This window comes from Vipera ursinii, assembly GCF_947247035.1.
Source record: "Vipera ursinii genome assembly, chromosome: 1".
Classification (NCBI taxonomy): domain Eukaryota; kingdom Metazoa; phylum Chordata; class Lepidosauria; order Squamata; family Viperidae; genus Vipera; species Vipera ursinii.
In genome coordinates this window covers 36,221,458-36,245,120 of record NC_139512.1, presented here as the reverse complement: position 1 = coordinate 36,245,120, position 23,663 = coordinate 36,221,458, and the positions used below count along the sequence as shown (strand labels likewise).

Genomic DNA, 23,663 nt, shown 5'->3' with positions numbered 1-23,663 from the left:
GGCAGAAATGTATACCATAGATGAGGTAATTATGGACTAGTGGATTGAGAGACATGCCTACCGGACTCAATATCACTTCATCTGAATATCAATATTCCATCGAACTACCCATTGTAAATATTTGTAATATCTGCCCTATGTGGACGTTTTATTGCTGCATGGTTTGTTTCCATTACTCTGGAGCTGATCTGTATGCCCTCAGGGGGGTTCCTCCTTCCTGGGCACGACCAACCGCCTGTTTCCACACTCCCCTTAATGACGAGCCCAATTGTTGGGACTCCGAGAGGTGGCTGGGCTTAGATAGGGGCCTCGAGTTGAGACGCACTAAGAGGCCCCTGATACATTTTTAGCCGGTTATTTTAAAAGGTTAGGGAGGGGGAGGGATAGGAGGGTGGGGAGGGAATCATTAACCGGCATTCAGTCTGGGCCTGTTAGGGGTCCTGACGGGACGGGGTTGGGGGAGGTGGTTGCTGGTTCTGTGAATGTTGGGGTGGGGCTTCAAATCCCCACGACAATAGGGAATGGCAGCAGGTGGTTGCACGGAGGGCCATATCAACATCTGGGATCGCGCCCCCGCTGTCTTGGAGCGGTGGCGCGCTCCGACCCTCCAGTTAGCACCCTTTTGCCCGGGGATGAGGGCGATCAGGTCCCTGAGCTTAGGCTGGTTTATTTTAACACCAGATCCATTGTTAACAAGGCTCCCCTCATTCAGGACTTGAGGAGGAATGTGCAGATCTGGCGTGCATTACGGAGACTTGGTTGGGCTCGGAGGGAGGGGTTCCTCTGACCGAGTTATGCTCTCCAGGTTTCCGTGTGCTACACCAGCCACAGGGCAGGGGTGGTGGGGTGGCGGTGGTTGTTCGGGAGACTTTATGCCCGTGGGAGACCACCATTGTCCAGATGGCCGGGAGTGAGTCCCTCCTCCTGAGATGTGGCCCTTGGGCTCAGTTGGGCTTGTTGCTCACATACCTGGCGCCCAGCTGTGTGGCAACAGCCCTGCCCGAGCTGCTCGACACTCTCTCAGGGTTGGCGGTGGAGTTGCCCAGGCTTATAGTTCTGGGTGACTTCAACCTGCCTTCACTGGGAGGGTCGTCTGAGTTAGCTCAGGAGTTCATGGCCTCCATGACGACCATGGGCCTGACCCAAGTAATTCAGGGCCCGACTCATGTGGGGATCATACTCTCGACCTGGTGTTCCTGTCTGGACAGTGGTTGGATGATCTGGGAGGGGGTTCATCAACCATTGTTCCCCTGTCATGGTCAGATCATTATCTCCTGCGGCTGGTCTTCCGTTATGCCACCCCCCGCCGCTGGGCTGCGGAACCGACCAGGTGGTTCCGCCCCAGGCGCCTAATGGACCCGGAACGGTTCTAGATGGCGCTTGGGTCTATACCCATTGCCCTCACCTACAGCCCAGTCGATGCCCTGGTGGATGCCTGGGAAAGGGCAGCCGCCGGGGCACTTGACTGTGTTGTACCCTTGTGACCTCTGACCCAGCGCAGATCCCGTTGGGCTCCGTGGTTCTCTGCGGAGCTCCGGGAGATGAAGTGTCGGAGACGGGGTCTAGAGAGCGGTTGGAGGTCCAGCCGATCCGAATCTGACCGATTGCAGTTAACCACCTTTATAAGGTCTTATCTCGCGGTGATGAGGACAGCGAAGTCTAATTACTTCGCTGCCCTCATCGCGTCCACAGATAATCGCCCAGCCGCCCTGTTTAGGGTGACTCGCTCCCTCCTTAACCAGGAGGTGAGGGAGGATCCCTTACGGGGACAAGCCAAGGAGTTTAGTCATCATCTGGTGGACAAAATCGCTCAGATCCGGACCGGTCTGAACTCTGACTGGGCAGAATCTGACGTGGAGGAATCAGACGGTCTTGAGCATGTTATCTGGACTGAGTTCAATCCTGTTTCCCCTGATGATGTGGACAGGATCGTGGGGAGGCTGAGCACCACCACCTGTTTGTTGGATCCGTGCCCCTCCTGGCTGGTTTATGAGGCCCAGGAGGAGACACGAGGCTGGTTCCAGGCAGTAATAACTGCTTCTTTGAAGGAGGGTGTCTTCCCTGCCGCCTTGAAGGAGGCGGTGGTGAGACCCCTCCTCAAAAAGCCTGCCCTGGACCTGGCTGTTTTAAATAATTATCATCCAGTCTCCAACCTTCGCTTTTTGGCGAAGGTTGTTGAGAGTGTGGTGGCGCATCAGCTTCCTCTGTTCCTGGAGGAAACTGATTATCTGGACCCGTACCAATCGGGTTTCAGGCCCGGACACAGCATGGAGACGGCATTGGTCGCGCTGGTGAATGATCTCTGGCAGGCTCGGGACAGAGGTTGTTCCTCTGTCCTAGTCCTATTAAATCTCTCAGCGGCTTTGGATACCATCGACCATGGTATCCTACTGCGGCGTCTCAGGGGGTTGGGAGTGGGAGGCACCGTTTTACGGTGGTTCTCCTATCTCCTGGGCCGCTCGCAGTCAGTGTTGACGGGAGGGCAGAGATCCACCCCGAGGCCTCTTGTTTGTGGAGTTCCTCAGGGGTCAGTTCTCTCGCCCCTCCTGTTCAACATCTATATGAAGCCACTGGGTGAGATCATTCGTGGTTTCGGGGTGGGGTATCATCAGTACGCTGATGATACCCAACCTTTTCTTTCCACCCTGAACCAACCCAGTGATGCCCTTGCCATGATGTCCCGTTGCCTGGAGGCGGTCCAGGTCTGGATGGGGAGAAACAGGCTTCGTCTCAATCCTGCCAAGACTGAGTGGCTGTGCATATCGGTATCTCGGGTTAACCAGACCATTCCACCTTTAACGATGGGGGGTGAGGTGTTACCCCCCGTTGATAGGGCTCGCAACTTGGGCGTCCTCCTTGACTCCCGGCTCAATTTTGAAGACACAGATACACAGGTGAAAAATGGAAATTTAACTGTTTCATTTTTCTATTGCAGGCCGGATATACAATAAGTATGTCCACTAAAACTGATAATTGTATGTAGGAAAAGGGAATCTTTCTTGAGATCAGTACAGGTAGTCCTCTACTTATGACCCAAAATTGAGTTCAAAATTTCTGTTGCTAAGGGAAACATTTGTTAAATGAGTTTTACGAATTTTCTTGCTACAGTTGTTAAGTAAATCACTACAGTTGTTAAGTTAGTAACATGATTAAGTGAATCTGGCTTCCCCATTGACTTTGCATTTCAGAAGGTTGCAGAAGGTTGTCATAGGACCCCAGGACATTGCAACTGTCATAAATATGAGTCAATTGCCAAGCATCCGAATTTTGATCACATGACTATGGGGATACTGCAATGGTCATATGTGTGAAAAATGGTCACAAGTCACTTTTTTCAGTGCTGTTGTAACTTTGAACAGTCACTAAACAAACAGTTGTAAATCAAGGACTACCTATATAGTATTTGTTTTCAGTTCAAATTATAATTCCAGAAGAAGATTTCTTTTGTGTTTGTTTTGTTTTGTTTCTTGGGCATCAATCGTGTAAATGAATTAAATTCCCTGGCACATCTTTTGCTTTATAATGTTAATCATCCACATAGTGGTTGCTGGTTGAATAGTTAAAAACTTGCATGTTAAATGAAAACATTCATTTGGGAAATGTTGTTTGAAATGTGGCTTAAGATCTATAAAAATTCTTGATTCTACTAAAATGGCTTCAGGAATAATATATAGGCTGGAATGGGGATTCTTGATGTAGAAAGTTGTAGCACACTCCTTTTGTCAACCAACTCTTCAAGTTTTCCTTTTTAAAAAATATATATTCTATTAAATTTTTACAATAACATTCTTTAGTGTTAGTAAACAGTGTGTTGTCTGGGTTCATATGTTTAAAAAACTAATAATTTCTATAATTCTGTAATCAATATGTTAATTAGTGATATATTTCTTTGATCTTCTCTTCATTCAATGGTATTTTTCTTTTGTCAACTTTTAGCAAATATTCTTAAAATTCAATACGTATAAAGTTAAATGTAAACCTTTTTCTTGTATTTATACAAATAACAGTAACATCAGCACATAGCATCTTTTTTATCAGTTTATATTTCATTAAATCACTATATGTCCTGTTCTCAAAATTCTTATTTAAACTTAGTTTCCCCTCTGTATTCAAACCATTCTTATCAGTCGTAGTTTTCTCAAAGTTAGTAACCTTTAAATATCCAACCTTTTCATTCATATACACCATCCCAATATTTTCACATTTCATGTATTATAAAAATTACTATACTACTTGTATTTCATGTCTTTTACTATGAGACCCCTTTATATCCATAATATCTATTCTTTTATGAATGAATGAACCTTTATTGTCAAAGTACAACCATGTATATATTGAGATTGGCTGAGCCTCCCTTCATGCCCCACCCCCAACTTATAGTGACACAAACCCTCCATCTTATTATACCATGTGAGCTAATTGCACAACATACCAGCCTCGCAAGTCAATCATGCATAAAGTTTATAAAATTATATCCCGTTCAAAAGCCTAACAGCCCATGGATAAAAGCTGCTGTTCAGCCTGTTGGTACGGCTGGCTGTACTCCTGTATCTCCTACCCGATGGTAGGAGAGTAAAGAGATACCGTCCAGAGTGTGAGTCATCCCTGAGAATTTTCCTCACTCTTCCAAGGCAGCGAGCCCTGACGATGTCATCCAGTGGTGTCAGGGGACAGCCCACAATGTCTTGTGCTGTGCTCACCACCCTCTGTAATGCTTTCCTATCTGCGGCTGTCAGACCAGCATACCAAACCACAATACAGTACGAGAGGACACTCTGTATAGTAGACCAGTAGAAGAGGGTCATTAGCCATTGTTCTGCCCTGTTCTTCCGCAAGACCCTGAGAAAGTGAAGTCTCTGTTGGGCCTTTCTGGCCACCTGAGTTGTATTAACTTTCCAGGTAAGATCTTCACAGAGGTAGACTCCCAGAAATTTAGAGGAAACTCTCTCCACACAGTCCTCCCCGATGTAAAGTGGGGCAGGTTCCTCCTTTTTCCTCTGGAAGTCTAGCACCATCTCTTTTGTCTTGCCAATGTTCAGGTGCAAGTTGTTGTTATTTATTTTTTATTTTTTTATTTATTTTTTATTTTTATTTTAATTCCATTTATATCCCGCCCTTCTCCGAAGACTCAGGGTGGCTTACAAGCTTAGCAGTAGCCTTCATTCTATGTATATGCCTGCTTATTAGGGCTTTCACACACACACCAAGCGGCATTATTACAAAGTCAGCTTATTGCCCCCAACAGTCTGGGTCCTCATTTTACCTACCTCGGAAGGATGGAAGGCTGAGTCAACCTTGAGCCAGGTGGGATGCGAACCTGCACTAATTGCAGGCAGCTGGTGTTACTTAAGGAGGCATTAGCCCACTGCTCCACCAAGGCTTCCATATAACACCATGTGCATAGTTTTGTACCTCCGCCCTGTATGCTGTCTCATCCCCACCTGTAATAAGACCCACCACGGTAGTATCATCTGCAAACTTAATTATCGCAGTAGATGGGTCAGATGATACACAGTCACATGTGTACAAAGAGTACAGATAGGGGCTAAGCACACAGCCCTGTGGCGAGCTGGTGCAAAGCTTCAGGGGGGTAGACAAAGCAGACCCAACCCTCACTGTTTGTAACCGGTCCCTGAGAAAGCCTTGAATCCAATCCCAGATGGAGGGGGAAAATTTCAAGTCAGTCAGCTTCTCGAAGAGAGTGCTCGACAAAATGGTGTTGAAAGCCGAGCTATAATCAACAAAAAGCATCCTGACATAGCTTCCAGGTTTCTCAAGATGACTTGCTACAGAGTGTAAAGCAGTATGCCTGTTTCAGATTAAAGTACACATTGTCTAAAGTGTTCTTCCCTCTGGTGGGAACTTGCACATACTGTACAAACTTGGGGAGAACTGTCTTCAGACAAGCTTGATTGAAGTCCCCAGCCACAACAAGAGCGCCCTCTGGGTGAGTTTGCTGCTGCCTGGTGATGACGTCATACAGCTTGGAAAGTGCCGTGCTGACATTGGCATCAGGTGGAACATAAACAGCTGTAATAATTACCACAGTAATTTCTCTAGGCAAATAAAAAGGCCTACATATGACAGTCATCAGTTCCATATCTGGGGAACAATACATGTAAACTAATCTGCTGTTGGCATACCAGTCACAATGTATATACACACAGAGTCCTCCTCCTTTGCTCTTACCGGAGTCTTTATCTCTTGTCAGAGCGGTGAATGAGTTGGCTTGTCAGCTCCACTGCTGCATTCTGTACATCTGGATGTAGCCAGGTCTCCGTGACAACCATCACACAACATTCATGGAGAAGCCTGCTTGCTGTCAACTGCAGCTGTAATTCGTCAATTTTATGGACGAGGGATCTGGCATTGCTCAAGAAAAGACTCGGCAATCCTGGTTTATGAGGCTGCTTTCTAAGCCAATTCAGTATCCCAGCCCTGCAGCCACGTTTTTGTTTTCACTCCTTTCTCTTTCGCTTACGTCGTCTCCTCCCCAGCCCGAAGAAAATCCACGGAGATCCTGGATGCCTTGCTATGCAGTTCGGTATGTTATGGGACTGTTGAAAATTGCTGGTAATTCCAGATTGCCTTGCAAGCCTGATGTTTAGCAGCTCTATACATGTGTAGGCTAATTTAGCCCCTTGCATTACACTGTGCACACTCATCCATACACACATTAATCCAATCACCACACACCAGTACCGTCAGGGCCGCTGCGTGTGAACATGCCACCATCTGCTTTCTCTCTCTCTCCCACCATTTTTTCCCCTTTTCTTCTTCATGCCACATTCAAAAAAGTGTTTAATAGTACTCCCTCAGGTAAATCGCATCAAATCTCTCAAATCTGATTCTAGTTTTTTTTCTTTAGCCAAGTAGTTTTCCAAATTAGTGTGTTCAACTTGCCAAGGGGTTTTTCCTGTATTTTTGTAAATGCTGTTGGGAATAGAAAAGACAAGTTAAGAAAGATGTGTTTTTTGTCTCCCAAACTTTAATGATTGTCCTGGTTGCTTTATAGTCTATTTTGTTAGATTTTCTTTCCAATCTTCAAATTGATTTTGAGGTCCTGAAATATAAGATATATTTTCCATTTCCAGTTTTATGGTAAAACCTTGCAAGTTTTCTTTTGTTTGTATTAGTTTATTCTTCTGTTCATCTGTAGTTTTCCTTTTTGAGTTGCTGACTACTGATTTATGTTCTGTTATCTGGTCTATTTGTTCATTCTTTTTCATCATTTTCTGAGAATTTTTTACCTGTAAGTTTAAGTTGGAAATGTGCTCATTTATGCCCTCAAAGTTGTTTTTAATCTCGTCATGATTTGAAATTATTATCATTTGAATCTGTCGCAGCATTGCATACATTTCCTCCTGGAAAGTATTTGCCTTGTCTTGAATTATTGCTTCTGCAGATCTCTGATGTTCCAGGCTGGAGCCTTCAAAAGAGGATATTAGAGGATATTAGTAGTTTCCTGCTACTTTTTGATAGGTGTGCAGCATACATTTTATCTCTCCCTTCCACATGTTCTTTCACCAGTACCATAGTCTCTGTATTTCGCCTTTTAAACCAGCCAATCTTAAAGTCCAAACAACCAAATGTTATACAGATCTTATTTATATATGTTTTTTTAAAAAATAATCCAATGTGTTTCCAATTATCAGAGGACCACTGAAGGCAGTATTTTATAACATTTCTTGTGTTCAGGGGTCTTACCATTTATCTTCCAGCCAAGATTGCAGTCCAAAATGTTGTGACTATCCACTACAATTCCCCCTAGAAGATTAGCTAATAGTTAAAAGCAGGGTTTTTTTTCTCATAGAACGCTCAGAATGGCGTTCAAGAACCTTTTTTTTTTTTGCAAAAAAAAAAAAACCACAAACAACCCAGCTCCCTTATTGGTTTTCCTATTTCCTATTGCAGGGCTAGCAATCTTGGCTCTTTTTTATGACTCGTGGACTTCAACTCCCAGAAATCCTGAGCCAGCCATGCTGAGGGGAAAGGGAGAGGTTTCCAAGCTGAGCCATGCTGGCTCAGGAATTCTGGGAGTTGAAGTCCTTGAGTCATAAAAGAGCCAAGGTTGCCTACCCTGCACTAGAGGAGGACATTAAAATTATTTACAGGATTACTTCTTTAGGAACTAAACTTTTAGAATCTAAAACAGCTAATTCAGTAAAGCCAACAGGAAAGAACCTCACATTTTTCATCTGCTTCTGTCTTTTGGAAGGTAAAATTAGATAACAAAATGATCTATTTCTTATGTTAACATCTCTGCAATGAAATCAAAGGTAATAGGAAAGAAATGAGAAACATTTTTCTCAATGTAATATGTCTAATTTAGCTGATTCTAGAAAAAAATAGTATCTTTTGTACACTCTTGAAAACTATTTTGAATCTAAACAATTCTTAAGAATGAAATATTCTTAATTTGGACTTTACTTTTACTGTTTGGACTGTTGTGTGTTTTGAAAAATAGATTATTTAGAATCTAGTTATGTTGCACTTCAGTCTTTAAATAATTAACCTAGTACATACAGAACAATATATGATGTTTTCCCTGGTGAGCTTAACATCAATTTTTGTTGTTGTTGTTGTTGTTAGTTGTGAAGTCGTGTCCGACCCATCGTGACCCTATGGACAACGTTCCTCCAGGCTTTCCTGTCCTCTATCATCTTCTGGAGTCCATTTAAGCTCACGCCTGCTGCTTCAGTAACTCCATCCAGCCACCTCATTCTCTGTCATCCCCTTCTTCTATTGCCCTCAATCTTTCCCAGTAACATCAATAACAACATTTATTAAAAAGGCTAAAATAATTTCTGGGGGTATTATCTGTATAGTAAAATTTTGGACAAGCAGTGATCATGTTACATATGTGCATAAGCGTAGTCAGTAGCATATGCCTTTTCAAAAATATCAAACATGCAAAGAAACAAAAATAAGTCCAAAATATCTGTATTACATCCAGAAATGCCAACTTTGCAACCAATATTTCTCATCCATAACTATGGCACCCTAAGGATACCTGCATACATGCAAATGTTTCTCTGGGATCAGTAATGCAACAGGGATTGCTTTTTCCTTCCAGTAACATATACCTAAAACAGTTTATTGCATTTGGCAATTGTACTAAAAAAAATCTCATTCATTTAATTTGAAATCAAGTGAAAAATTGATTTAAATTATTTTATTAAAACAAATTAATGGCAATTGTTTTATAAAAAGTTGGCTCAAACAAAATGAGTTTGACATGCCTGCTCTAGATAGTTGAATGCTCCAAAATAAATTCTAGACCAGGCCTGTACATGCAGCCTACCAAGCACCCTTGGACAGAGCACAGACTTTTTTTAAAAAGTAATAAAATCACCACCACTTCCCTGAAAGTCATGTTGGCTAGTGCCTCCATGGCTTACCATGACCACAAGCTCCAACGCTGTAGATGCTCCTCTAGTCACCAAATCATTGATTAGCCCACCAACATTCCTTTGCAGACCACAAAGATTTTTAATTTATCAGTGTGGGCCTTTCCTTTCTACAAGATAATGATAATAATAATAATAATAATAATAATAATAATAATAATAATGATGATGATGATGATGATGATGATGATGATGATGAAGAAGAAGAAGAAGAAGAAGAAGAAGAAGAAGAAGAAGAAGAAGAAGAAGAAGAAGAAGAAGAAGAAGAAGAAGAAGAAGAAGAAGTAGTAGTTGGAAGGGACCTTGGAGTTCATCTAGTCCAACCCCCCTGCTCAGGCAGGAAACCCTATACCATTTCAGACAAATGGCTGGCCAGTCTCTTCTTAAAAACTTCCAGTGTTGGAGCATTCACCACTTCTGGAGGCAGGTTGTTCCACTGGTTAGTTGTTCTAACTGTCAGGAAATTTCTCCTTAGTTCTAGGTTGCTTCTCTCCTTGACTAGTTTCCATCCATTGCTTCTTGTCCTGCTTTCAGGTGCTTTGGAGAATAGCTTGACTCCCTCTTCTTTGTGGTAGCCCCTGAGATATTGGAACACTGCTATCATGTCACCCCTCACCCTTCTCTTCATTAAACTACACATACCCAATTCCAGCAACCGTTCCCTTTATGTTTTAGCCTCCAGCCCCCTAATCATCTTTGTTGCTCTTCTCTGTACCCTTTCTAGAGTCTCGACATCTTTTTTACATCGTGGTGACCAAAACTGGATGTAGTATTCCAGGTGTGGCCTTACCAAAGCATTGTAAAGTGGTATTAGTACTTCACTTGATCTTGATTCTATCCCTCTGTTAATGCAGCCTAGCACTGTGTTGGCTTTTTTGGCAGCTGCAGCACACTGCTGGCTCATCTTTAAGTGATTGTCCACTAGGACTCCGAGATCTCTCTCACAGTTACTACTATTGAGCAAGGTACCACCTATACTATACCTGTGCATTTGGTTTTTCCTGCCTAAATGTAGAACCTTACTTTTTTCACAATTGAATTTCATTTTGTTAGATAGTGCCCAGTGTTCGAGTCTGTCCAGATCCTCCTGTATCTTAAGCCTACCTTCTGGAGTATTGGCTATTCCTGCCAGCTTGGTGTTGTCTGCAAATTTGATGAGTTCCCCATCTATCCCCTCATCCAAATCGTTGATGAAGATGTTGAAGAGCTGCACAGACCTCTTCTAGATTTTCCTCTTGCCTTTCCAAGTTAACTCCTTGGTCTGTCACTGAGCAAGAATTGACTTTGTAGGGAAGCATATTATCATTTGATGTATATTTAACATATGTTCTACCTTTATTTACCAATTATATAATATTTGTATGCAATCCACATGGCGAGGTTTGGGGAAACTTACAATAGAAAAAATATATATTTAAAATCATAAGATTAAAACATTGCCTGGCCCGCACTGCCTCTGCTGCCCGCATTGCGCAGCCCCGCCATATAGAGTGGGCTCTGCTGCTCCCACAGCACCAGCCGTGCCGGCTCCGGCCCCAGGGAGGGGAGCCCGCCGCCAACACCCTTCGCACCTGTGACTGCAGCAGCACCGCCCCCCCACCCTCCCGCCTCCTGCGCCTGCCAAGATGAGAGTTCCAGCACCTTTTTTTTTTTTTAGAAAAAAAGCACTGGTTAAAAGTTTTTATTTTTTTTGCAGACAGTTCTTAAGCTTAAAGATCATAGCTCAGTAAATATTTATAATCCCAGAAGTTCAGCGGTTTTTGAAGCAAGTAGTTTTCAATTTGTAATATACAGCCCAGTATGTTTACTTACTTTGTTCTCAGCTGTTTTCTATTTGGCTGAAATTTATTAAAGTTCAAGGGAACAGATTATTCTTTGTTTCTGTGTGTCTTGCCAATTTTGAGTCAGTGTTGTTGTTTTATACTCTAATTCTCCACTAGATGTCAGTAGTTATTTATTTTCCAACTTCTCAAACAAAGAAGTGAGGGTTTTTTAATTTCATCAAAACTCTTTCAGATGTAATATATTAGTGGTTATTCTTAATTTTCAGATTTATCCAGATTGTAATGGTATTAATTTCATTTCAGTGTATTTCTTTCCCCCTGTGAAGTTAATTCGCCATTTCCATTTATGGAAGGATGGGAGTATAGTCCCCTACCTTCTCACTTTTGGAGGATTTCTTGCTTTGGGGATTTTTCCCAGGGAGTCAATTACAAAATGGAAGAGTTCCAAAAACGCTGTTCACTGTTGCTGTAGTTCGTGCTCTTGGACTTTGGCTGCTGGTAGCTTGGGCTAGACACTGATGTGCAGCTAGCTTTTCTCCTATTGGGTTGGAGGGCTTCACCCAGATCGAACGGATCGACCGCTATTGTTCCGTGATCATTGGGGTGCCCCTTCTTTGTCGCCTTTCCAGGGCAACTTTAGACCCATTTAGGATCTCCTGGCAGAGCGAAATCAGCCATGGGGTGTAGAGCCCCATAATTTCTTGGCAATGTTGCTATGGGACGGAACTGGAAGTCCCAACTCTTCAAGTTTTCATCTCCTGTATCTCCTAATTGATAATTCTGCCCTGAATTAGATTTTCTTTAATGTGTTTTGTTCCATAATATTGGTGTTTATGTCAGCACTTCTTTTTGATTGCAGGAGATTATTAATTTATAGGCAATTTAGTCATCATTATAAATGTAGCAGCAGTAAATTCCAAGGTCCATTAACACTGAAACCAGCCACTGGATGTTAATCACATTTCCTTAAATAACCAATTTTTCAGATCCTTACTACCATTAACTACTTTACATTAATAACCTTGAAGCTGTTTTACTGTCTTCTAGGTCCCACAACCCAGCGCCAGGTTCAAAATGGACCCTCTCCGGATGAAATTGAAATTCAGAGAAGGTAAGGGGAAAAAATCTACAGAAATATTCAGATTTTCATTTTAAAGATAAACAGAAGCCAAATTGCTGCCTATTTAAAGTTACATATCGATTCAGTCATTAGGGAATTTATTTAGAAAATATACATATTTGCCTTCATTTGTGAAAAAATATATAGTTGCCCAGTTCAATTGTTGAAGCCAATGGTAAAATGATAGAGTTAGAATAACCCATAAAGTCATCTAGTCCAATCTACTGTTTAGTGTTAGGTTTGCTAGAGCATTTCTGGCAGGTTACTATTCAACTTTTGATGGAAGATTTCAAGCCCGTATCTGCTCTTCCCACTGAGACCCTCACAGCCTGCAGGTACTGGGATAGCACCTTGACTGCATTCCTTGTTAACCTTGGGTTTTGATGTACAACTGAATATCATCAAATATCAACCTATGTTGACTGGACCTCTCTCAGGAGCTGCATATAGATGATAAATAGGAAGAGTAAAACTCTGGGACACCCACAGCAGAGGGCCTTAGGACTTTAGCTCTCTACCAGTATCACTATCAACTGAAATTTTCCCCTAAGGAAGAAGAAGCAAAACTGTGTTCCCTCACCCACAAAGGCAAACTGCAAGAAGCCAATGAACTGCTGTGTAGCAAGTAGCCTCAGAGCCTCACAATTCTGGGGCTGCAAAGTGCAGATTGGAGAAACAGGCAGAGATGGGGGCGAGGATAAGCTGTTGAAGGGGAGGCAATCTCTGACCTTGGAAGAACCAAGGCATGGGGCTTGGACAGACCAAGCCCAGGATGTCTTGGATTTGGGGGGATTTGCTCGGTAGAATTTCATTAACTATGGTAATGGGGAATACCAGGACCTCTGTCACTAAGTGATGCCATCATATGACATTGCAATTTATGCTTGCATTTCTTAGCAATGGAAATATTGGTCCCAATTACTGCCATAACTCAAGGACTACCTGTATTACTTTCTATCCTTGAGTGAAGAATAGGATGATTTACTGTTAATAGAATTTGAGAAGTAGGCCATAAAACCTCTGAGGACAAATGAGATTGCACATAAGATATCTTGATGTGCTAAAATGTAAATTGGACGAGCCCAGCACCAAACTCCTTATGGAAGTATTTGAGAAAAAGTTTTCTATGCTACACAACACAATAAAAGAGATTAATGAAAAATCTGATAAAAAATTGAATTATTAGTATCAGATTTAAAACAAACTAAAGATGTTAAAAATATCCAGATTTGATGAGATGAGACAGACACAAGGTTAGATCTTCTTAACCAACTTTTACTGTTATTGGATTTGAAACAGAAGGACATTTTTCTGCACCTCAAGGGAATTGCTGAACAAATTCGCAACTTAAGAGATGTAATTGATCATGCCAAACCAATCTTATTTCATTCTTTGATAAAGTGACTAAACTAGTAGACTAGCGAAATGCTGTGGACATAGTATACTTAGATTTCAGTAAGGCATTTGATAAAGAAACCACAACCTACTCCTTGGTAAGTTAGAAAATGATGATGATGATGATAAAGTTGGAAGGGACCTTGGAGGTCATCTAGTCCAACTCCCTGCTCTGGTAGGAAACCTATACCATTTCAGACAAATGGCTGTCCAGTCTCTTCTTAAAAACTTCCAGTGTTGGAGCAGTGTTCACAGCTTCTGGAGGCAGGTTGTTCCACTGGTTAATTGTTCTAATTGTCAGAAAGTTTCTCCTTAGTTCTAGGTTGCTTCTCTCCTTGATTAGTTTCCATTAGTTTCCATGGAATAGACAACATCAGCACCAGATGGATCTGTAGCTGGCTGGCAAACCGTACTCAACAAGTAGTCCTCAATAGTACTACATCCACATGGAGAGAAGTAAGCAGTAGGGTATCACAAGGTCCAGGACTCTTCAATAACTTCATAAATGACTTAGATGAGGGAATTGAAGGGGAACTCATCAAATTTGCAGATGACACCAAACTGGCCAGAGTAGCCAACACCTCAGAAGACAAACTCAGGATCCAAAAATATCTTGACAAACTTCAATAATGGGCCCTATCCAACAAAATGAATTTCAGTGTGGAGAAAAGCAAAGTTTTACATTTAGGCAGGAAAAATCAAAGGAACAAATACAGATTGGGCAAGACCTGGCTTAAAAACAGTAATTGTGAGAGGGACCTTTGTGTTTTAGTGGACGATCACTTGACTATGAGCCAGCAGTATGCAGCCGCAACCAAAAAAGCTAATACAATCCTGGGTTGTATTTATTTATTTATTTATTTTATTTTAATTCCATTTATATCCCGCCCTTCTCCGAAGACTCAGGGCGGCTTACAAGCTTAACAGTAGCCTTCATTCTATGTATATGCCTGCTTATTAGGGCTTTCACACACACCCCAAGCGGCATTATTACAAAGTCAGCTTAATTGCCCCCAACAATCTGGGTCCTCATTTTACCTACCTCGGAAGGATGGAAGGCTGAGTCAACCTTGAGCCTTACAGAGGCTTAGAATCAAGATCACACGAAGCATTAGTACCACTTTATAAAACCCTAGTAAGACCACACCTGGAATACTGTAGCCAATTTTGGTCACCATATCACAAACAAGATGTTGAGAGTTTGGAAAAAAATCAGAGAAGAGCAACTAAGGTAATTAAAGGCCTGGAGACTAAAACATACGAAAAACAGCTGCAGGACTTGGGTTTTGCTAGTCTAAAGAAAAGAAGAAACAGGGACAACATAATAGCAGTATTCCAGAATTTGAGGGGCTGCTATAAAGAAGAGGGGATCAGGTTATTCACCAAACCACCAGAGGGCAGGACAAGAAACAGTGTTTGGAAACTGATTAAAGAGAGAAGCAACCTGGAATTAAGGAAAAACTTCCTGACAATGAGGACAATTAACCAGTGGAACAGATTGCCTTCAAAAATTGTGGGTGCTCTATCACTGGAGGTTTTTAAGAAGAGGCTAGACAGTCACTTGTCTGAGATGGTGTAGGTCCTCCTGCTTGAGCAGGGGGCTGGACTAGAAGACCTCCAAGGTCCCTTCCAGCTCTATTCTATTCTAAATTGTAACAAAAATGACTAAATGGTTTAATGATGAGAAAGTAGACTTCTCTAAAGAAATAGATAACATTTACAAAATAAACTAAACATATGCTTCCAGAAAACAACTGCCAAGAGATGTTGTGATCCAATTTATAAGAAAATCTATTAAAGAGCAAGTAATTCAGAAATGTAACCATCAGAGATTTAACATTTCTGGAAAAGACGTGCAAATATTCAAGAGAAATTCCAATTACAATATTAAGGAAATTCAAAGAATATTTTTCCCTGACAGATTTTTTGAAACGAAATAATATTCCCTTTTGCTGGGATAAGCTAGAAGGGGTTATATTAACTTTCAGAAATCAACAATATAGACTAAATTCAGTCCCTAAAGCACAAGACTTTTTGGAAAAACATGAATGGAACTACACTATTTTTCAAAAAATAAAGATTGGGGGGAAAAAAGAAGATAAAAAGTGGTCTGATGCTTCTCAAGGACAGACTATGGAGATGGGAGCCATATTAGATTCAGAGTTAATCCAGAAAACAATCATTTCTTTCTCCCACTAGTTCAAAATGCATCAATACATTAAAAGAGCAGTTGTATTTCTATATTTGCAGGTCTAGAACTCTCAAAGCTTCTCAGCAAATTATTGCTTGCCCCTTTTGGACAATAGCTGAGCACATAGAACTGCCATCTAATCAGTGCTCATTTTCTGCCCTTTCAAACCAAATTGTAACTGAGCATTCTCCAAATTTCACCAATTCTATGCCATACTAATAATAAATATGTAATAATAATCTCTCCTTTTTCATAAATGAAATAAAAATAAATTGCTGCTGTTTCTCATCTCTTATGCTTGTGGGTTGGGTTTGTTTGTGGGGGTTTTTTTTTGCATTTCTATTTGTGAATGTTTTTCTACGATTTGGGTGGGAGAAGGAATTCCAGAAGATGTGGGGGCTGGGAGTGTGAAATATAACCAAGTGTATAAAGAATATTCAACAGTTTCCCACCTGGCATGGTGGCAGATTTCCATTCCTTCCTATCCTCTTAACCATGCTACCACATCACTATAATAGGAGCCAGGCGATTGGCACAAGGCAAAAGAATAATTCTATCTGGTGAGAACATACACATAGTGCAAATGTACACACACAGACTTTCTGATGATACTTTGTCTTTTATTTCTTATTATTATTTTTATTTTATTACATTTATATACCGCCCTTTCCCAAAGGACTCAGGGCGGTTTACAGGGTAATTAAAAACCAAAATACAAAAATTAAAAACAAGTTTAAAAAAATTAAATTTGTCACTGCTAAAACAGTCCTTGCACAAATATAATTATTATTTCATAGCCCTGGTGATTATGTGAGAGGGATCTCGGAGTCCTAGTAGACAATCACTTAAATATGAGCCAGCAGTGTGCTGCAGCTGCCAAAAAAGCCAACTCAGTGCTGGGCTGCATTAACAGAGGGATAGAATCAAGATCACATGAAGTGTTAATACCTCTTTACGATGCCTTGATAAGGCCACACTTGGAATACTGCCTCCAGTTTTGGTCACCATGATGTAAAAAAGATGTTGAGACTCTAGAAAGAATACAGAGAAGAGCAACAAAGATGATTAGGGGACTGGAGGCTAAAACATGTAAGGAATGGTTGCTGGAATTGGCTATGTCTAGTTTAATGAAGAAAAGGACGAGGGGTGACATGATAGCAGCTTTCCAATATCTCAGGGGTTGCCACCAAGAAGAGTGAGTCAAGCTATTCTCCAAAGCACCTGAAGGCAAGACAAGAACCAATGGATGGAAACTAACCAAAGAGATAATCAAGCTAGAACTAAGGAGAAATTTCCTGACATTTAGAACAATTAATCAGTGGAACAACCTGCCTCCAGAAGCTGTGAATGCTCCAACATTGAGTTTTTAAGAAGACACTGGACAGCCATTTGTCTGAAATGGTACAGGGTTTCCTGTTTGAGCAGGGGATTGGACTAGAAGACCTCCAGTGCCACTTCCATCATCATCATCATCATCATCATATTCATCATCATCATTATTATGTTGTGGAATTGGTGTTGAAGTCATGGGCAATTACCAGAAGATCTCTTAGCCGGGCTATGGCTAAAAACATAGATTCTATAATACATAACTTCAGTAAAGACAAAGCTTTCCATTCCACACATGAGTAATACTTCTTGATGAACCATAACCTCAGGTACTATTGAATATACTTTGAACAGCTACTAACATTGCAGTGGGCAAGCATAATTAGGATTTCTGGTTTATCATGAACAAGCAGTTATGTTGGTATGTGCTGCTTGATCACCCCTACTTGGCTGTTCTTATGATTGGGAAGAAGGCCTGAGCTAAAAATATCACTAAGACTTTTTCCATCAGAAGTGGACTCCAGGGATGCTTTTCTTTTAGCAAGCCAAGATCATAAATCACTGCTCTTGGCTTATAAACCTGGCTTGCCTAATAATAATATTAGGTTAATATTGTTGTAATGTATTAATCAGTATTCAACTAGGGAAGATAATATGTGTGTATGTGTTAATTTTTAATGCAGTTTTTTAATGTCTTGTTTTGTAGGTTTTGGGGAGCTTTTTTGAAAGAAAAAAATAAAGTGTGTTTGTAGTTTATATTTTAACTTTTTTTAATAAAATAAAAATAGAATAAAAAATTCTGGTTTGCCAGGAGATATACAAATTAGAGATTTGATTTAGAAGAATACTAAACAAACCATGAAAAGAGGAATCTTGCTTCCTTCTTCCTGATACATAACATTTTTTTCAGAAATCTGGCTTCCTTTGAGCTGGATCATTGAATAGAAATCAAATGTTCTTTATTGTCCAATGACGACCAGTTATAGACAGAGATAATTTTTCTTAAAATACCCAGTTGGACCTTGTGTTAAGCAGATTCTCAAATGCTTTCAGAGAACTAAAGATTAATTTCTTTTAAAATCCTTCATTATAGGCAAGCAATGGAGCAGCAACAGCAGCAACGCCAAGAGTCTTTGGAAAGAAGAACCTCTACCACAGGTATGTATCATCCTTTTGGAAGACAAGCAAGACTACTTTTTCCCCCTGATTTTTCCCTATTAACTTCTGGCTGTTCCTTGTGCTTTTATTGAAAAAGTTTGGCTTCTCGTCTGTTGCTATAATTATTCTGTGGTTTCAGTTAGTAAAGTTTATTCATAATGCATACAGGGATCATTTTGCATTGAAATGCAATGCTGTATGTAGTGTTTTTTTATTATTCTTTCTAAATTTCTTTAGGGCGTTTTTACTGATAGCTATTTAATAAATTTTGCTTGAAATTACCCCCAGTGAAAATAAAAAGCTTACATTCCCACATTCTAGCATATCTTTATTAGAATAGAAACATGGCACAAATAACAAGAGAGGGTTCATTTTCTGCTCCAAGATTCTTAATTTTGTATGTCTGAAAATATTCTTAATTTTATTGTGATTGTTCTTTTGTCATTCTCACAAAACAACAGGTTATTCTTAATAGAAATAACCAGTCTCCTGCTTCCCACATTGTCTATGCTTCCATAAATATATAATTCGGGAGATCTTATGGGAAGAATGGAAGTGCATTCACTCTCTATAGAGATGCCCCTTCAACATTGGAGATTAGTCAGCTATACATTGTACCTCACTTGGTTTCCGCAATAGATTTGTTATTGAAGTAATGAAGGACATAACTGTATAAATGTGGCAACTACATAGATACAGTAGCCCAGAAACTGAACAACATGCAAAAGAACTTTAACTTGGTTTAACTTTAACTTGGTTTGTAGTATACCTAATCATATTTGTGAATTACTGTTTCTCTGAACAGAAGGAATATCATTTGTACATAAGAGATAATCCAATAGGGGCATAGAATTCCATCACAAGAACTTAGGGGCATCCCAGGTTAGTCTTCCCGATAAGGTATCAGATATGTTGGAAACAGCAGCCAGAATTTCCACTCAATGTGGCCACTGATAAATAGCAACAGGGAATTTTTGGAGCTGGAGCGAAGAAGAGTATGATACATAAATTAATTATCACCTTGGCCCAATCAGCTTCATTGGATACTTTAGCAATACTATTGGAAAACAGATGCAGATGTAATTAATATTGGAAAAAGATCATATGGATCATGCTGTAAATTGAACGAAAAGGGATATAAGTGCAATATAAGGAAGGAAGCACAATATAAAGAAGAGGGATGTAAATGCAATAAATAAAAACAAATAAGAGTATATATTAGATGGGTAGGATCTTGAAAATGGGTCTTCAATAAAATTGATTGTAAATTTAAAAGTTTGCTAATCACAAGGCAATTCAGTGCTGTGCCTTCTGTTAGCTCTAAACTAAACAAATTAGCTGCTTTTCTGGCTTCCTCTGAATAACCATGAAACCTGTATCTTCACTAATCTTTTTTAACTATTAAGCATTGGGTTCATTTTGATTTATTTTTTGTTTCATTCCCTTTCCCCCCTGTCTTCTAACCATGATGCTTTCTGTCATTCCTCAGTACCAACCCATATTATTCTTTTTCCCTTTTCTGTTCTTTATAGTCTCCACCCTTCAGATTAAAGTGTCTTCTTCCCCTTTTCACTGCCAGTCTCCTCCTCCTGCCTACAGTAACTACAATGCTTCTACTTCCAGTGGTGCGGTTGTTCCTCCTCCTCCTCCTTATGCCAAAGCAATCTCATCACCATCTGCTCTCCCTGAATCTGCTAGCAAGGCCTCTTTCAGATCTGCTCATAGGGTCCGGGAATCCCCTCTGCGTTGCCACCAGTATTCTCCCTCTGAGTTCCCACCATCTCCTGGCCCTTCCTTTCCACCGACTTGGCCAGGTTACAGAACTGTTGCACGAAGCACCAAGGAAATCTCTTTAACTCCACCTCTTGTCTCTGCTTCCCCTCATCAGTCCATAAGATGTTCTTCCCTGTCATATTTTCCTCAAGCTGCTTCTCCTCCTGTGACCTTTACATCCCCTATACAGAAGGGGCTGATCCTGCAGCCCCATATTCCAGTAGTCCTTCCTGTGATTGCTGCCCAGAATGGCAGACTCCAGGGGCCTACAGGTGCAGTGGTCCAAGATGCCTCAGCAAATGTACCTCAGTCAGGTCTGAATGGCCGACATGAAGATTGTTTAGTTACACAAATTCCTCTATGCTCCCCTAGGACACAGCCAAAGAGAAAAGATCAATCTTTTTTCTCCTATTTAGAAGCAGTGCCCATTTCACATTTACCTGTTGTGACCAGCCCACCTGGGTCCTTTATCCAGGCTTTTTCTTGGCCCTCCCAACAGTTGCCTCATTCGCCACACCAGCTCTATCCATCTATGTCACACTTTGTTTCATTACATCCTCATTATGCTGCTTTATCTGAGATGAATTTGTCCAGGAGGACTCCTTCTTACATGACTTCATCTACCTTTTCCCACATGAGTAAGTACTTGACTTGGAAATATGTAGATGCATTTCCTTTTTTAAAATATATGTTTTAAATATATATATTTATATAGCAAAACACATAAGTCTTCGATGGTTATAAAGTCCCGTTTTCCATTCCATCTTTTAGTACTCCTTTAGGTGCTTATGATGAATTCAGGATATAAACTAGCATCCAGAGAATACTATAACTGATATAATATTGAAATCATAATTAATTTAGGGCAATCTTTTCTACACTTCACAGATTCTAAGTTTAATAATGGCTGTGCTATTTGAGCGTTGAAACTGACGTATGTGGAATTTGTCAGGGTTGGGACATGACTGGTTTAGTGTCCTAATGCCTATTAATGATCAAAGTGTTTTCAAAGAAGGAGCATTGAAGACAGAATCTAGGAAGTAACTTCAGTTAAGATGTCATAAAGGTAGATATGCAATTTGTAGCTGAATAATCTGACAAGATTATATTTATATAATATATATTTGTGTCTATGTATAATGTGTTGTATAACAGTGATTGCATGATCTCTGTAGATGCCATACACTAAATAAAATAAAATCTGACAAGATTATTAGTGAAGTCATACAAGCAAGCCATCTGGACAATTTAAAGCAGAGGAACCAATCTTGGTAGCAAAGAGATGCACTTAATTTTTTTTTTAACTGGGGAAATGGCAGGTATAACAAAGAGGGGAGAGTTGGTCACAAACATGAGCAGAATTTTTCCTTTCCCCAGAATGTATTTAGAAGGTGTAGGAATGTTTCTGTGTTTAATTATTCCAAGCTTATTTTATGGGATACATTATTGTTTGTTTCTAGCTTCAGAATTATAGGAATTATTGCTACAGTTGTTTGGCAAATGCATTATTGTAATTCAGTCGCCCAATTGGGACCATTTCTGGGCTTCCATAAAAGATTTTCAGGTGCCACATGAAATCCTTGTGCTGCAAGTTTTTTTTCATGTTTGCACTGAAAAAGGATAAAGATCTGTCACAAACCCCAGATCCAATCCTGTACACATTTTTGACATGGTCCTGCTCACTTTATAAGCTGCCAGCAAAATGTTATATGCAGCTACTCCTGGTCACTACAAGGTTCCCCAACCCTGATAAAAATTGCTACTCACATTATAGACAATCTTTACTGAAACTGGAATGGATATTTTGTGGTATAGCATTGAAAGTTAAATCTAGTATTTGGTTTTCTGAGAACAGAAAAGCAATTGTGAAGTAGTTTCTTGTAGTTTAAATTGACAACTCAATACAGAACTGTTAACTCCTATTTTATGAGAGTCTTGGATAGAAAAGTGAAGAATACTTTACAAATTCAAATGTTGCCATAGCCTTGAATTTAGAAATAGTTTCCAAAACGTACAAGCAAGAAGAAATCCTAATCAAATGAAAGTACAGGTAATTCACTTGGAGAAAATATCTTTATGTGGAATTGAGAATTGGTTGATTACCAAAATAGATAATTCGTACTCAAAATAATAATTTATTTTTTAAAAAAACTGCTGGAAATGCAATAATCAGAATGGATATTTTTTCATACATTAAGGTAACTCAAGAGCTCTGGAAGATAATTCAACATGGAATGGAACATGTTTTAAATACTCACTTTTCTTTCTTGCCAGCTGTTTTTCTGTTAAGCATTACTAAGCCTTATATTATTGCAAAATATACTAAGCATATGATAACATTTTTATGATGCTTACTTGAAATTACTAATTTCTTTTTAGATGAACAGTGGCTTAGCTATGGATGTATGCTGATAGAGCCTGATACTGAATTCAGTTTAACCTTAAAAATATTTATAAAATATAATTCTGCACATGGATTAATACCACCTCTGAAGTTTGGGGGCATAGGTTTTTAGTATAAGTTTTTAATATACTAGATTTTTTATGATTCATTATAATAAGGACAGACTTCTGAAATAAGATAGAACCTTAATTATTTCTTAACTTGATAATTATTTATTTTGGGTGCTAATTAGTGATTGGCTTGATTGTAATAATGGTTTTAAAGGGATAACTAATGTAAGGCCACTTTTATATGAAGCACTAAAGTTAGATTACTTTGAAAAAAGACAAAAACAAAGAGTGGTGACAATGGTATAACATCTAATACCAAAAATACTTATTCAGAATACAAGGAAAGTGTCAAGTGCCAGGGAAATCAGGATATTCAGGCAGTTCAAATGAATATAAAGATTTATTGCAAGCTTAAGCTCTCTACAAGAATCTGACCAACTAATGGTCCAAAGAAATGAGCAGGAGATAAGAGTGGTATTCAAGGTGGGCTGAACTTAGACCTCTTGTTGGTGTGGAGTAACTTATAACACATTTGATCTCTCATTTCAGGCTCAGTTTGGTCATCTATAATTATCAAAAGATAATTATAAAAAGCAGGTCATAGTCTACTGATTAGCCTAATTATGAGAAATGCTTACTCTGAGCACGGGTGTCAAACTTGCCGTGTCATGTGACGTGTCGTGACGTATCGTGACTTTTTTTGCATTGCCAGAGCTGGGGTGGGTGCGTCCTCCTTATGATGTGACCGGCCCACGGGCTGGCAGTTTGACACTCCTGCTCTAGAGAGAGAAGGACTTGCAGTGAATCTATTAGAGTGGCTATTCCTCAATATTTCTATTAACTTACCTGTTTATATGTTTGTGTTCTAAAATTGCTAACTTTAAAAAGGGAGGTATCACATACTTTATCACCTGGAAAAGATTTTAATCTGGCAACAGGAAGAGCAAGCTCTTATATAAATTGGAAATCACGCAGATTGTATCTAATATAATAGAATAAAATTTTATATATAGATGAGATGATCCTGTTGGATCAGATCTGAAGTATAC

General features: G+C 40.0%; 1 protein-coding gene across 11 annotated transcripts in view; it reads left to right on the top strand.

Annotated features, from left to right (window-relative positions):
- EVL (Enah/Vasp-like) overlaps positions 1-23,663 on the top strand; it is a 168,910-nt gene that overhangs the window by 131,245 nt on the left and 14,002 nt on the right. For 7 of the 11 annotated variants that reach the window (XM_083349065.1, XM_083349067.1, XM_083349064.1 and 4 more), the window contains 3 exons: positions 12,242-12,305; positions 18,323-18,387; positions 19,920-20,798. In XM_083349065.1, the coding sequence (XP_083205191.1) occupies positions 12,242-12,305; positions 18,323-18,387; positions 19,920-20,798 (1,008 nt within the window). Of the gene's footprint in view, positions 1-12,241; positions 12,306-18,322; positions 18,388-19,876; positions 20,799-23,663 lie in introns of all 11 variants that reach the window. The other 4 variants (XM_083349069.1, XM_083349070.1, XM_083349063.1 and 1 more) reach the window with 2 other exon arrangements.